The sequence below is a fragment of the Podarcis muralis genome, chromosome 11 (assembly GCF_964188315.1).
Source record: "Podarcis muralis chromosome 11, rPodMur119.hap1.1, whole genome shotgun sequence".
NCBI classification, from domain to species: domain Eukaryota; kingdom Metazoa; phylum Chordata; class Lepidosauria; order Squamata; family Lacertidae; genus Podarcis; species Podarcis muralis.
The window spans coordinates 38,505,601-38,522,645 of NC_135665.1; the positions used below are offsets into that span (position 1 = coordinate 38,505,601).

The window sequence follows — 17,045 nt, forward strand, 5'->3', positions numbered from 1 at the left end:
ATGATGCTAGCATCCTTAACAGGAAGCAGAGCTGTATGTAATGTACAGTGTGTAAACACAACCACTGGCATTTTGTAAAATTCCAGCTAACAGAAAATCCTAGACCTGAACCACTATGAATGTTTGCTTCCTATATGTTCTTGCAAAAGAAAGTGTTTCTAGATTCTGCAGAGCTGGGGAACAAAACAGCCTTATTCCTGCCATTGCTATTTGATGATAACCATATGCACAATCAAAATATAGTCTGCTGCTTGTACCAGAGCATTCTTGACTTTATGGAATATTTGGCCATTGGTTGGCAACTGGTTGGTCACTGTGGGAACAGGATGCTGAACCAATCAGGACTTTGGCCTGATCCAGCAGGGCTTTTCTTATGTTCAAGATGGTGATATGGGTCACAGGCTAGGCTTTATTTTCTCAATGGGAAAAGCAGCCATTACTTCATCCTCCCAGAATCCTAGGTGTGTATAGCCTGGTATCATAGCACCTGGGACTTACACAGCATATGATCTCCATACTGGAAAAAAAGTCTACAAGGTGATGTCATAGCTACAATATTGACCCTCGTTTCTGTACCTTTTATTTTCCTCACCCCCACTATACTTTGTTTAACATCTTGGTAGATGAAGAGCTCTGGAGAAAGCTTGCAACATTTCTATGACTTTTTGGTTGGTACTAATAGCTATAAAGACTTGGGATTGAACTGAAATACTTTTGGATGGAATACATGCTTTCTATCACTGAGACAGAGTCTCTCCTTAAAAATGATTTATAGTTATATCTTAAGTGACAGTGCAACATAGGGCATTTATGAATACAACAGAAAGCATGTATACTTAATTTCCATAATTCTCCTTTTGAGTGGGAACAACTGCAGGAAAGGGTATGTGTGCACTGATATGTAGCCAAGAAAATAATAATTACTGGCCTACCTGCGGATGCACACTCAATATTAGTAATTTATGGCATGCTGATGTTGTAAAAGTACCAAGACCTTCCCAATTTATGTAAGTTGGGATGAAATACAAGTGGTGTAAATGCCTACTGTAAATATTGTTCCAAGAGGAACTGAAAGGCTAAATACAATCCTTAAGCACTAGAGACCCACATTCCCATTGCAAGTGTGTCAGACGAGGGTAGCTAATGGAACTCCAACCTTTCCTGTCTAGCTCTGAGTTGGGGACAGGATGGGGTCATCAACTATAACTGTACTGAGTTTCAGAAACCTCAGCACAGTAACAGAAAAGATTGCCATCCTCTAACCAGCTCCAAGCTACAGGGTGAAATTAAGCTATTTTGGACACAGGTGACAAAGGCACATCAAGAACCTGAACTGCCTGTCACCAGAATGCGTCCCAATGTTTCTCTCCAAGTCAGGAGGAGAAAGTTGAGGCTAGCTGTTTGGCTGGTGCAGGTGCTTGCAGTACTGTATATTTACCCCATATGCAAGTCCTTGTCGTTCCCTCTGACACAGTATAGTCACAAACCACAGTCAAAACAAACACCTCCTTGTAGGGAAGGGAAGCAAGAACTGCAGCTACAAACCACGCACACTGACCTAGGATTAAGTTCCAATGAACATAATGGAATTTATTTCCAAGCAAACATGTATTGGAGGGAAAGGGTTCTAACAAAAGTAAATTCTGAGTGGCTACCAAGGGCAGCCAACATTTTTGGTTCCATGCTGATCACTGCTGGTGCAAGCTTGTAACTGGTTATTTACAAGCTCGTAATAAAATAAAATTACTACAAAATTTGCTCAGGGGAATTTATCCTCTAGATACAGAGTAACAATGATCTAGGCAAGTTCTGTCTCCCCTGCAGCCTACAGTACACCAGAAATATGTAACATCTTTATTGTAGCCATATTTACACTGCCCTTCTATTAAATTCCCAGGACAGTTTATATAAAAAGAAATACACATCTGGCTTCAATCTGCTCCTATTTTTCCTGCAACATTATACTGGACTGTAAATATCATTAGAAGAATACGTGTCAAGAAAAACTGATGGAGCTCTACCCAAAGCATTATAACTATATCTACTGCAAACATGCTGAATTAATTCAGTAGGACAAACTGTTTGGCCCCTGATGGGCCTATAAACTGTGCACCTCAGTGTATAGAGTCCCTCATAAGGACTCTGATTCATAGAAAGATTTAATCAACACAAGCTATAAAAAACCCTAAATATCCATTTACCTGATTTCATTCCTTCCATCTTTAGAGTTAACACACTTTGAGTTTTTTGTTGTGTGTTTGTGCCTCTCTCTAGTGGGCTACAAACGTATGAACACAGTTCAAGCACACCTTCAATGACAGCTTCAGTACAGTGATACCTCGGGTTAAGAACTTAATTCGTTCTGGAGGTCCCATTGCTCGGTCCCAGCTCCTGCCAACCTAGCAGTTCGAAAGCACACAGTGCAAGTAGATAAACAGGTACCGCTCCGGCAGGAAGGTAAATGGCGTTCCCGTGCGCTGCTCTGGTTCGCCGGAAGTGGCTTAGTCATGCTGGCCACATGACCCGGAAGCTGTACGCTGGCTCCCTTGGCCAGTAAAGAAAGATGAGCGCCGCAACCCCAGAGTCGTCCGTGACTGGACCTAACAGTCAAGGATCCCTTTACCTTTTACCTAAAAGTTTACAGGATCTTTGTAATAATCCCTATTTTGCAAATATTTAGGATGGTTAAGCAGATTATGAGTGTGCTGAAATGAGCACACAGAGGTAATTTCACCAATATATTAGCTCACCAAAATCCAAATTGCTTTTATCCCTGAACAAATGTTATGATAAACTTTTAAGCTTCCTTTCACATAGATGGGAAATCTTGCATCAAACAAAGGTACTTTTAACTATCTCACAGATTTTTCTTAAAACTATGGCTGAAAAGAACATGGGAAGAAGAAAGAATCAAAGGAGAGTCCAGAAGAAGCTGAGGCTCACCACAAAAGCCTCTAGTTTTATCTTCAAACATGATGGCACTGAAAAGTAGGCAGGCTATACATTTTATGTATAAATAAACAATATTATATTCTTGATTACAGTGGTACCTCAGGTTACATACGCTTCAGGTTACATACGCTTCAGGTTACATACGCTTCAGGTTACAGACTCCGCTAACCCAGAAATAGTACCTCGAGTTAAGAACTTTGCTTCAGGATGAGAACAGAAATCACACAGTGGCGGCACTGCAGCAGCGGGAGGCCCCATTAGCTAAAGTGGTGCTTCAGGTTAAGAACAGTTTCAGGTTAAGAACGGACCTCTGGAACGAATTAAGTAGTTAACTCAAGGTACCACTGTAGTTTTTTATTAAGAAGAATTGTATCTCACCTTATGATACGATTTAAAAACAAAAACAAAAGCAGACTAGTCATACTTATTACATTATAGTTGAATATTCAAGTTGTTTACTAAATGAAATATATAGAGTTTTTGTTTTGCCACCCTTAAGAACTTAAAAACAGCCATATGCCAATTCAGAAATATCTGACTTTGTGCATATATATATGCAGTCTCAGAGCTCTGATTAAGCCACATTATTAACGAAAGCTTCAACAGTTGCAATCTAGCCAGCCATCTCAAAGTCAAAGGCTGCGATCCAGAACCTCAGATGCACAACAAGGTTCACATTGCCAATAATGGCAGATGGAGCTCTATGCAGCTCGTTCCCCTTTCACAGCTGGCAAAGGGGAAGTCCTTAAGCACACAGCTACCTAGATGGATCATATAACCAACTGGGCAGTAAGTGTGCCAGTTTATCCCAAACAAACAGAAATTTTCATTTTTTAAAATATATATAGCATATCTCCCTAGGATATAAGCTTATTTAGGTAAAGCTCTGTTTAGTTTAACTAAATTTATAATTTTCTAAATTATAAATACATGACTGTGAAAACCAAATTATAAAATATATGCAAGCTGAGTATTGCTGTTTTGGCATTGAACGCAGATAAATAACCCAGTTCTCAGGAGCACTTGACTGTATTCTACCCTAAACTGGTTTTCCCATGACACTTGCAACTACAGTGGTACCTCGGGTTACAGACACTTCAGGTTACAGACTCCACTAACTCAGAAATAGTACCTCGGGTTAAGAACTTTGCTTCAGGATGAGAACAGAAATCAAGCGGTGGCAGCGCTGCAGCAGCAGGAGGCCCCATTAGCTAAAGTGGTACCTCAGGTTAAGAACAGTTTCAGGTTAAGAACAGACCTCCAGAACAAATTAAGTTCTTAACCCGAGGTACCACTGTAGAGTGAAATTTGGTGCAAGTGATGCAAGCCAACAAAACTCACATAAAAAGATCTGGAATTCACATGTGGTCAGAAAAATAGTCTATGTTGCAACCCTCAAAGCAATTATTCAAAAGTTCTGTCAGTGACTCCAACAGGACTACATCAAAGCTGCACCACTAATAGAAACTACCATATTTATTTTACCTTTCTTTTAGCAATTATTTCTCTTCACAATTTACTCACATACAAGTCATATTTTGAAAATTCAATTGAATTTAAAGCATTTTAATGGAATGAAATTAGATGTATTATAATTAATGTCAGTTATTAGAGGGTAGTTTATAGGAAAGTTTCAGGCTCAAAACGTAATATTGTTGTTATTAATTAAATTTCTATACCACTTTTCATCAGAGGATCACAGGGCGGTTTACAATATAAAAAATACACATTTTTTATTTCCTTGAGGTCTATTAACACAAACAAGATAAGAAAAAGTATGAGCATAACCTTCACAAGGTACCTTATAACATTAAATCAGTTCCGCAAGGGACACAAATTACTTGCATAAAAATTGCTAGCGTAAATAGATGACATCTCCTACTTAAGACAAAAATCAGAACTCCCTAGAGAGAAAGAAAACAATTGCTTTAGGAACCCAAAGCAATTAATTGATTGGAAGGGTTGATAGGTAATCAATTTGTAACCTGAATGAGGAACAGAAAAATCTAGACCCATAGAAATGCTTGCTCAATTGTCAGTTTGATCATTCAAGTATTTAGAAATTTTCTAATTTAAGGATTAAAAATATGCAATCATTAAACTTCAGCAGTGCATAAAAATCTATTAAATTCATAAAATATAAAGCACTGAACTCATCAATATCTAACTTTAAAAATCCAATTTAAGAAATCCTCCAGTTAGCTGAATATTGGGTTGTTTGGATGAATACTAAGAAGGCAGAATCCCATAGGTTAAGTGGGAGGCAGGAAATGGTAGGTAGACACCAGCAGGGGGGTTGCAGTGGGCTAGTGAGATCAAAATTTCAGTTGTCCTGTTTATACTTTGCTTTGAACTGCAGAGGGTAAGAATTCCCCCAGTTGTCTAGATTTCATGTTGTGAATATGATAGCAAGCTTTTAAAAACAACAACACAGAGATAGATACCATATAACAAAGCAACTAGTCAGTTTGTTATAAAATTTTAGCTTCTAAGAATTCCACAGCACAGGTTCTGTAGGTTAGTGATGAGGAATTTATAGCCTAGGAGGCTCCCAGGAAAAAAATCAAGCTACCCTATGGTTATTGAAAGCCCACTTTTTGCTCTCTAGACCACTCCTCTGGAATTTCTTCCTCTTTGAGGGGAAAAAACATGTAACTGCTTGCTACATGGTGAGCCTCGGGGGAACAAACTTTGCAGTGGGCTAGTAGGGGCAGGGGAAGACGCTGTGAGGGAGGACAGAAAGTGGGAAAGAAAAAACAGAAATGGAGTGGGGAGGGGGAGAGAGAGAAAGCTGCAGAATCCTGCAAACTCCATCCACTTTAGCCCTGCCTACTGCTGGTGTCATACAGGCTCCCAACATACTACACCTGAGGAAAGGAGGACCAGGACAGAAGAAAGGTTCTCCACCCTTGCTGGAGATAGGCAGTCACCTGCTGCTGGGATGCAAGCTCCATAACAAAGCAACTTGGAAGTGTGTGATAAATTTGGAACCTGATGACCCAGCTGGCTAACCATGTCCTTACAGCCATTTTAAAAAGTCCTCAAGGGGCCAACGGGGGGGTGGGGGTGGGGGTGTCCAACAAGGGGAGGTCTTGCTGTCTGGGCAGCCCAGGATCTCCATACACACTACCTAGGCTTGTACCTTGGAGAGGACACTTCAGAGGCACACTCCTCTGTCTCGAGACAGATGGATGCTAACAACTCTATCACTGGTTTTTCTTACACCTATTCAGTTGCTGTTCGTGTATTTCAAATCCCAAATACAGTGGTACCTCGGGTTACATACACTTCAGGTTACACACGCTTCAGGTTACAGACTCCGCTAACCCAGAAATAGTGCTTCAGGTTAAGAACTTTGCTTCAGGATGAGAACAGAAATCATGCTGCGGCAGCGTAGCAGCAGCAGGAGGCCCCATTAGCTAAATGATGCTTCAGGTTAAGAACAGTTTCAGGTTAAGTATGGACCTCCGGAACGAATTAAGTAGTTAACCTGAGGTACCACTGTAGCAGCTGTTATATTCACCAAACACGTATCACTACCTGCAACTGTAACTTTATGACAGTAAGGGAGGGAAGAAACAGTGTTCCTCAACTAAAACAGCAATACAGGTGCCTGGTTGGAACCCTACTGTGTGCAACACATTCCTTACGCAGGCCTTCTAAATACCAAAATAGGGGAGGATGCTTAAGAGTCATGGTGGCTCCAACGTAAGGTTAACATATGGTTTCTGCTGAATTTTGAGGGCTATAGCATCTATTTTCACCAACTATTAGTGTTCAGTAAATTGTTTCAGATTAGGAAAGTCATTTTATTCAGGCTTTTTAAAGAGCTTGTACTTTTTAAAAACTAAAATAAAATATTAACAAGCTATGTCAAACTTGGCACTATGGTTGCTTATAAAACAGTAGCAATGTGTCAGAGCCACAGGCAAGAGAACAAACTTGGGAAGATTCAACAGTTTTGGAAAGGTGGTTTCTAAAAAGGACTGCCTTACCAAAAAATCAATACACTTCTCCCATAGGTTCATGATGCAAAATTCTATAATCAAGGCTTGTAGATTTGTAATTATGGTATGTCAGCTACATTTAAACAAGAGTGTTAAAAGATTGTTAAAGTTAAACTAACACAATTGCAATGTGAATTGTCTTAGTCTCATTCTAATCTACTGGTGTCACTTTCATTTAATCAGAGGGAAACTATGGGCAAATGTCAGTGCTATTTTCACATGCCCCAACATACTGTGTTCACAGCAGTTTTTAAAGCCACTACAATTTTGAAACAGCTAAAGAATAACCATTTCGGAAAATTCATTTATTTGCACATATATTGCTTAAGCTTGAATTTAGCTAAGGCAGATTCAAATAGAGTCAACAGCTTTTATGTCAGCCTAGCAAAAATATTACAATAATTGCAGTTACTGTACATAGGTAACTTTTAACAAAGGCTAGCTATGAGCCTTATGAAGACAATCTGTGAATATATGTCTCAATCACAATTTAGCATCTGCATACTAGAGGTTCAAGTGCCCCTTCAATGACAATAATGTAATATCTGGTTCAGATATGGGTGAAGGATAACTTTGTGGCTGCTGTACTGAAATTTACCCTTTAGGCATACAAAAACACCTGAAGTATGTGTGCAATCTAGCACTGTGGAAGAACACACAGAGACTTCTAAAAGTGAATGAAATCAAATTTAAACTAGTTATTTTTAAAATGTTTGTTAAATTTTAGGAGGGGTGCTAGCTCTACTGATGTTTGCCACTTTGTTGCATGTGTGTTTTAAAGACAGACAAGTATCTGTACTAGAGAGATGGCAAGAGTGCACTCAGCCTCAAGCTCACCAAGGCCTTTATTATTTTTTAACACTAATAGGGTGGCAAAGTGCCCCACATACTGCACATCCAGAGATTAGGCAGCCCTTGCCAGCAGACTCACAATCTAATAGACATGATACAAAAAGATAAGGGAATGAAAAAGCAAGCAAGCATTGGAGCAGGTGCTCTTTCACTAGCTGATGGATGGAACCAGGTTCGTATGCCCCTTACCATGATGATCTCCTGAAGGAGGGCATAGCCTCCCAGTAGCCCATAGGTCATCTGGCTGGTCGCAGAGGCCAGACTGTACCTCCCTTCGGCTTAGTACTCCCAGGTAACTGGTGGTTGAAACTCAGTGCTTTCACACAATGAGAAATAGCAAGTTCTCTGTTGTTGCTTCTACTCTGGCAGATAATCGCCAAAACGGAATGTCACGTTGCCACTGACACCTCTTAGACTACATAATTGTCTGAGCTGAAGATCGCCATGATGTGCTCCTTACCAGAGCTATGACGAGTGAAAACAACCGCTGGAAATATCACTGATTAATAAGTTCCACGATGGCTATCAAGATTATACCTTAATGCAGGCTTCAAGGAAGGAAACCAAGGCACAAAATGAACACTCAAGCCCTTCAAGATCCTATTAAGCGAGATTGCCTCCAAATGACTCTTAAGGACCATCTGCTTTTGGAGTTCCCTGATAACATCAAGGAACACTGGACCAAGTTAAAACATCCATTATTGCTGCCTGCAAACAAACTATTGGATACCAAACCAAGAAACACCAGTACTGGTTTGATGAAAATGATAGTGAGATTGAGACTGAACACATTATTGAAAAGAAAAGGAAGGCCTCTCAGATCTGGCAAAGAGATAGAAACTGCACCACTAAGAAAAAATCCTATGCCAACATTAAGGCTGAGGTTCAAAGAAGAACCAGAGAGCTAAAGAACACCTGGTGGATAAAAAAAGCTCAAGAGACCAGCACTTAGCTGACACTCATGATACACATAGTTTCTTTAAAGCCACAAAGACCATCTATGGGCCAATAAATCATGGCATATGCCCCCTACGCTCAACAGACAGTACCACACTTCTAAAAGATAAAGAAGCTATTGCACTGCGCTGGAAAGAACATTACAAACATCTCCTTAACTTCTCACAAATTTCAAAAAAACAATTTAGAGATGAGCTTGCAGTATCTCCAAATCTGAGAGTTGTGTACAGGTATTAACCAAATGAAAAACAACAAAGCCAGTGGACCTTATGGAATACCTGCCGAAGTCTTTAAAGTGGGTGGAATTGAACTTACACAACAACTTCACAAGCTCATCAAAAAAATCTGGGAGAAAGAGGAGATCCCAGCAGACTTTAGGGATGCCAAAATTATCAACCTTTTTTTAAAAAGGTGACAGAATGGATTGTGGAAACTATTGAGGCATCTCTTTATTAGCTGCAACCAGAAAAATTCTTGCAAAGATCTTAGCAAATAGTCTCCTAACTATATCCGAGGCTATCCTTCCTGAATCCCAAAATGGTTTTCAACCTTCTAGGGCGACAGTGGATATGATTTTCACTGCTCGACTGTTCAAGAAAAATGCAGAGAGCAAAACCATCCCCTGTATATAGCATTTATTGACCTGACTAAGGCCTTCAACCCTGTAAATCATAATGCCCTGTGGACTGTCCTTCTGAAAATCAGCTGCCTAGATAAATTTGTAAACAACCTTCGCTCCTCCATGATAATATGACAGCAACAATTGCAGATAACAATGGCTATCAAAGCAAACGATTCACAGTGGGATCAGGTATTAAACAGGGTTGTGTTATTGCCCCAACTCTATTATTTTCATAGCCATGATCCTACACATTGTTGAAGGGAAACTCCCCACTGGGGTAGAAATCAGGTATCAAACAGATGGAAAGCTGTTTAGGCTGAAAGCAAAGAGTAAGGTCACCATAACGTCCATCATAGAGCTTCAGTATGCTGATGACAATGTAGTGTGGGCACACTCAGATTATGACCTCCAAACCATCCTAAATATCTTTGCAGCAGCTTACGAAAAACTTGGCCTATTGCTCAACATCCAAAAAACCAAAGTGCTGCACCAACAAACACAAAACAACCCCTCTGCAGCACCACAAATCCAACTCAATGGTGTAACGTTGGAAAGTGCTGATCACTTCTCCCACCTGGGCAGCTATCTTTTTCCAGAAGGACCGACACTGATGCCAAAATCCAGCATCACCTGAGCTCTGCAAGTGCAGCTTTCTTCCAATTGCAGAGTGTTTGAGGACCGGGACATTCACAGGGAAATCAAAATGCTTGTTTACAAATCTATTGTACTACCAACCTTACTGTAAGCTTGTGAAACAAGGACCACTTATAAATACCATCTCCAACTCCTCAAAAGATTCCATCAACGGTGTCTCCGAAATTTTTTACACATCACTTGGGAAGACAGGCGAACTAATGCCAGTGTACTGGAAGAAGCAAAGATCACCAGTGTTGAAGCAATGATTCTGCAACATCAACTTTGTTGAACTGGTCATGTTGTTCAGATGCCTGATTATCATCTTCCAAAGCAACTACTCTATTCCGAACTTCAAAATGGAAAGCGTAATGCTGGTGGTCAACAAAAGAGGTTTAAAGACTCTCTCAAGGCAAATCTAAAAAAATGTAGCATAAACGCCGACAACTGGGAAACACAGGCACAACTCCAACTCAGGACGAAAGGGAGAAACGTGCTAAGAGGAAGGCACGTTTGGCAAACCTTCACCATGATCTACTCTCGCCTGGAAACTTATGTCCCCACCATGAAAAGATATGTGGATCCAGAATTGGCCTCCACAGTCACTTACGGACTTACTGTTAAGACTGTGTTCATGGAAGCCAATCTTACTCAGCTACAAGTGATCGCCAAAGAAGAAGGTGGCTACCTTTTCCTTCCTTGAAAAGCACATAAATCTGAAGGTGAGTGTTGGAAGAGTGGCACTCATTCCCATTTCCTCTTTCAGCTCTGTGTTTCTTAAGGTTCTGATTGGCAACTCAAGACTCAGGGGGTGGGGGGAAGAGGACAGAATATGAGAGAGAAGTTTATCATGTGAACACTCACAAATACTCCCCAAGCCAGTAAAGTGGAACCCCTTTCAGTTGCATAATTTTTCATATGTCCCCACCCCTACTTTCCACCATCAGATTGCAGATGACTACTGTCTCCACTGACTGAAAAGTAGAAATCACAGATATGGTGCTTTTCAGCACTGTCAAGGTACAAAATAATGAATCCAATGCACCTCAACTCAACCCTCAAATTGAAATATGTGTTCTGTGATTTGTGGTGGTGATTTTATTGTCACCCTATACAGGGAACTTGAATATACTGAAGAATGCTTAATAAGATCTAAAGCCCACCTTAAAACAAAAACCAGGAGTGACTGAATTTTCAAAAATCAATACTTTAAACAACTCATATTTTAATACCATGCATTTTTATTAGATATGCAAGAACTATCAGAAGTTCTCAGACTGAACTTGCAAATCCTATTTACACTTACTTTGAAGTGAACCACCAGGGGATTTAATTCCAAGTAGTTATGAATAGAACTGCACTTCTCAAAATGTTTCAAAATTCAATCATTGTCCCATCAGACACACAAACTCTTGAGCATTAAGCAAATTACTTAGCCACTTTTTACCAATCTAGAAAAAGAACGGTGAACTAATAACAGCTTCTCAAATTAGTTTTGTGAAGGTCATGAAATCTTTTAAAAATACAATTAAAAATACATTTTTAATGCAAAGCTATTATTGATGTATTTTATGTTAAAGCAATACATAAGTTTAGATTTGATATGAAAAGAAAATATTGTGTTTATTTCAATTTTGCTGATCTCATCAGGAAATAAAAGTGTGGAGGCTGGACCTGGTCACATATCAGGCAGCTCACTTTATACAGTAGGCCACATTCCAGTCATGCAGAAGTCAGGTTTCTACCAACCCTCCCATCTCCTCATCCAAGCAAGCAAGAAGCGATCACAATACAAGGACATATTTCAGTCAAACAAAAGCACTTAAAGAGAGTAGAGAGCAGGGTGGTAAAGTGTGTGGGGCTACAGAAAATGCTAAAGGGATGGAGGACCACAGTCACACACAGAGAGAGACCCACGCCCAAGGTTCTTCACCCTTATCTTAACAGTATCTTGAAGGGAGAGGAGAGTACAGTGTATGTGCTTCATGAGGAGAAAAACCTCTGGCTCCTAAACTACACAGGAAGGTAAAAAAAAAAAGAACATATATTCACTGTTCACACCCTACTACTCCTATTCCTACTGTATTCCTACTGCACTCAGGTTTGAGACCAGTATTATGTAGGACAGTGGACAAAGGTTTCAGGATGGTTGGATTAAAAAAAAATGTCCTAAGCCATATCTTGAAACTTTTACCCTTGTGGGATGAAGACAGCATTATAAGGCTCCTATTTCAGGCTAGTTGGCATCCCAATGAAGAACATTCCTGTCAAGGGCTGGGGTTAACATTTTGCTGCAGGTCTCCACTTGTAATTTTATCAGACACAATATGTTAAATAAACACTTTGCTCAGAAATTAGAAGCCCAGTTCACAACCTGTTGCCATTCTAAAAAGAGTGTCAAATAAGCATTTTAAAATAAAAACAAAAAACTTTTCTGGATTTGGCCTAAGTTTAATATAATGCTCTGAAGCTCTGGGTTTCTGAAATAAAGGATATATATTATATTCTAATAGGTCTCAAATTCTATTCTTAAATGAAAGGACATGTGGCAATCTTAACAGAATGCTAGCTGTTCTCTTGCTGTCAAAGCTACTTGAGCAGCATCAAGTTGGTTTAGTGGAGACAGGTACATTTTCACAGGTACTTGTGACAGCAGACTGGCCATTGGGTTTTACATAAACATTTTAATTACCGTATTTTTCGCTCTATTGGACGCACCGGACCACAGGACGCACCTAGTTTTTAGAGGGGGAAATCACGGGAAAAAATATTATTCCCCCCCCAGCCCCAAAGAGCAAGGGACAGGCTGCACGCTTCCTCTTTAGCCTTGAGCAGCATCTTTAGCCTTGCACAATGGGATGGATCGTGCCCGCTGTCCACCGGGGCTGGACTAGATGACTCCTGGGGTTCCCTTCCAACCCTGCAATTCTGTGACCTCGCAAGTTGTTGGGGGTCTCCACCACTGGAGGCTTTTAAGCAGCGGTTGGGGGACCATCTGCCTGGCGTTCTTTAGCTGTGATTCCTACATTGTGAGGGGGCTGGGCTAGATGACCCTCGGGTGGCCCTCCCAACTCTATACAGTCCTACACTTCTGCGGCAGGAGATCCACAGCCACTTCACACAATGCCCACTCCCAATTTTCATTGGAGAGACATGTGGCTTCACTGCCACTCTTCCCTCACCCCACTTAAGCCAAGGGAATTCCTGCCCAGAGAAGCTCCCAGGTGAGGCAAGGGTTAAGATCTACCTCTGGTAAATGGCTTTGTATCCTCCCTCTTTCCCTTTTCTCTTCTTCTTCTATGCTAGTTCCTTCTCTTGTGTTTTGTTTAATCTGTTTTTATTGTATACTAAAATAAAAGGTGCAAAGTTTCCTTTTTTATAATATTCCCCCCTCCAAACTAAAACGTTAATCTAGATAAAAACACTGATTCAGAGGAAAATAAGGGGGTGGAGAAAGGATGAAAAAAGAAAAAGAGGTAGAGATAGAGAGATTTTTAAAAAGTTGGCTTCTTTAGCCTTGTGCAGCCTCCCGTGGCTGGAGAGTCGTGCTAGGCAAAAGAGGAAGCCCGGGCAGCGCTTTAGCCTTGCACAGCCTCCCTCGGCTGGAGAGGCGCGCACGCCTAAAGAGGAAGCCCGGGCAGCGAGCGGGATGGATCGCGCTCGCTGCGCGGGCTTCCCCTTTAGCCTTGCACAGCCTCCCTCGGCTGGAGAGGCGCGCACGCCTAAAGAGGAAGCCCGGGCAGCGAGCGGGATGGATCGCGCTCGCTGCGCGGGCTTCCCCTTTAGCCTTGCACAGCCTCCCTCGGCTGGAGAGGCACGCACGCCTAAAGAGGAAGCCCGGGCAGCGAGCGGGATGGATCGCGCTCGCTGCGCGGGCTTCCCCTTTAGCCTTGCACAGCCTCCCTCGGCTGGAGAGGCACGCACGCCTAAAGAGGAAGCCCGGGCAGCGAGCGGGATGGATCGCGCTCGCTGCGCGGGCTTCCCCTTTAGCCTTGCACAGCCTCCCTCGGCTGGAGAGGCGCGCACGCCTAAAGAGGAAGCCCGGGCAGCGAGCGGGATGGATCGCGCTCGCTGCGCGGGCTTCCCCTTTAGCCTTGCACAGCCTCCCTCGGCTGGAGAGGCACGCACGCCTAAAGAGGAAGCCCGGGCAGCGAGCGGGATGGATCGCGCTCGCTGCGCGGGCTTCCCCTTTAGCCTTGCACAGCCTCCCTCGGCTGGAGAGGCGCGCACGCCTAAAGAGGAAGCCCGGGCAGCGAGCGGGATGGATCGCGCTCGCTGCGCGGGCTTCCCCTTTAGCCTTCCACGGCCTCCCGCGGCTGGAGAGATTGCGCAAGGCTTTTCTAGAGGAGGGAGAAGGGATTGACTGGCCGCGTCAGTCCCTTCTCCCTCCTGGGGAAAAGCCCGCAAGAGCCGCGCGAAGCTTGTGTGTGGCTCTTGGGAGCTTTTCCTGCTTGCCTCCCCCCCTGCATTCGCTCCATAGGACGCACAGACTTTTTTCCTTAGTTTTTAAGACGGAAAAACTGCGTCCTATGGTGCGAAAAATACGGTACATGACTGGGCCTTCAGCCAGTCTTCAGAAAGTTGACTCAAACTGGAAACAAAGTCTGAACCAAAGGCAGAGAGATCTGCATGAGTCAAGAGCTTAATCGGTGTCTCCCACATTTCAGAATTGTGTTTATTAGATTAAAATCTCAAGAACTGACCCACCCACCCAATTGCTAGCATACAAAAGAAGGTGCAGCCAGTGATTTCTGTTCTTTGTCACTGAGATTAGGGTTTCAAAAACAGTGAATGTTCATTACTTTTCTATGAAGTTGTGATACTCTGAATGGGAAGACAGGACATTGCCTCTTGTCAAATTCCCAAAGTATTTACCTAGACACATGCAATCAATATTAATCTAGACTATTATTAGTCTAGAATGATTGATTGATTGATTGATTAATATTAATATTAACCAATACTAATATTAATCAATCTAGACTAATAGCCCTATAATAAATCCTATAATAAATCTAACTACCTATCAATGTATCCATCAGGATAGACCCAATTCACACATGCATCACTAGATAATATATAAATGATACCTTGATGCTACAATGATATAGGACTATGTAAGTAAAAAGTCATTAGAGAAGAAGGAATGTTTGCCACATGATGTAGTGATTGTGAGCAAGAATCAGGGGTGGATGGCCATTATACCATGTTAAGTAATCCAGATCAAGATGTGCATTCTTAAGCATTCCTTGCAAGCACTTTAGTGTTCTTGCACAACACCCTTCTTTAACCCAGATTACTCACCTTGAGGTAACTTGTGCCCTTTGATTCATCTACACAACCATTAACCCAATTTAAATCATCCATCTTTAAGAAATATACTGTAGTTCGTTTTGTTTTGTTTTGAAATAAAAGCACTTGGACCATTCTTTCAGTTAAAATCTGCACACTATACTGCTGACAACGTTTGGTATCTGGCCACACTGAGAAGTGCTTTTAAATACTCATTGTGCTGCGTCTCTTAAGAGATATGCATTTAAGGCAGTGCTTCATTTCTAAACTGCCAGGAATCAAAATTGCTTGCAAGCCACAGCACTGACCTAGAGTCCATATCGCCTAATCCTACACACCTGCAGGGTTATGTGTATGAGAGGGTGGGGAGAGGGCGGGAAGAAACAACAACTCATAAGCTAAGTGCCATTACTGTTTATCCTACGTTAAGAACCTTACTCCTGGGGCTGAGCCTTAAGCTCACGACCAATACAGAGAAAGAGGGCAGTGGAGTAGAATGGCCAAAGCCAGGTTTCCCATAAGCATGCGGTTGGCCACTGTGGGAACAGGGTGCTGGACGAGATGGGCCATTGGCCTGATCCAGTGGGGCTCTTGTGTTATTATGGAGTGATGCAGGTTCCATCATCTGAAGGCAGCCCTGTTCAGGGAAGATTTTTAATGTTTGGTGTTTCATCGTGTTTTTAATATTCTGTTGGGAGCTGCCCAGAGTGGCTGGGGAAACCTAGCCAGATGGGCGGGGTATAAATATATTATCATCATCATCATCATCATCCCACCCAGCCCACTGGATGGTCACTCCCCGCCTAACCCACCTCACAAGGTCGTTGCGGGGATCAAACAGACCGAGGACGTTGCTCTTCCGGGTTCCTTGGATGAATAACGAAATATCACATACGCACACTTTCTCTCTCTCTCTCTCTCACACACACACCCCTTTACAGGTCTATACAGCACTGGCCTTGCACTAACGTCCATCAACGTGAGGCACCTAGGCGCTCCCTCAGGGACGTGCGCCTCCTCCGCCACTTACCCCACCTCAGCCGTTCAGCCTTTGGCCAAAGGCAACTGACCACCCAGTCCCAGGCTCCACAGACCCGGCCCACTGTGGGACGCGCCAGGTGGCCGAGGCCCAGACCCTCGCATACTCACCGCTTCACTACGCCCGTTTTAATTTTGATCTGCCGGACGCGAGGGTCTGCCATGGCGCGAGCTCTGTGGGTGGTGGAGGCGGCAGCGGCGGTAGCGACGGCGGCGGTTGGCAGGGGCGGGAGCGGCACGCCAACCGAAAAGACAACAACAGCTACGCAGCGAGGCCAGCGGATCGCGCAAAAAGTACGCATGCGCGAAACGCCGCCTCGCTCCCGACGTAAACTCCGCCCCGTAGTGGACTGTACCATTAGGGTGTATAGGGGGGAGAGGGGACAGTTAAAGGACGGGTTCATAATTTAGGGCGGGAAATAAGTGGAGCTGTTTCGCTGCTTGAAGTCCTGTCATGTCCATAGATGAGGAAAGAGGCTATAATCTCTGGGGTTTTCCGCCACAAATTTGCTATGGCAGTTTGCTATGGCTGGAGGAGAAGGAGCGTTATTCAGCGCGTGCCTGAAAGGCCACCTCACGGTACAAAGTCCCCATACAAACGTACAGTAGCTCTTTCCCTTGTTTTTTCTCTTGTTTTCCGTTATGCTTTGTGATGTTCTGACGTTAATAACCTTATCGCCGCCCACAGTGAG

At 42.7% G+C, this 17,045-nt stretch overlaps 1 protein-coding gene across 1 annotated transcript in view; it reads right to left on the reverse strand.

Annotated features, from left to right (window-relative positions):
• The window catches only part of TBCA (tubulin folding cofactor A), a 33,262-nt gene extending 16,609 nt beyond the window's left edge, over positions 1-16,653 (reverse strand). The window contains exon 1 of the mRNA XM_028748142.2: positions 16,465-16,653. Coding sequence (XP_028603975.2) covers positions 16,465-16,517 — 53 coding nt within the window. The 5' untranslated portion in view covers positions 16,518-16,653. The remainder of the gene's footprint in view (positions 1-16,464) is intronic.
• Between the last annotated feature and the right edge of the window lie 392 nt (positions 16,654-17,045).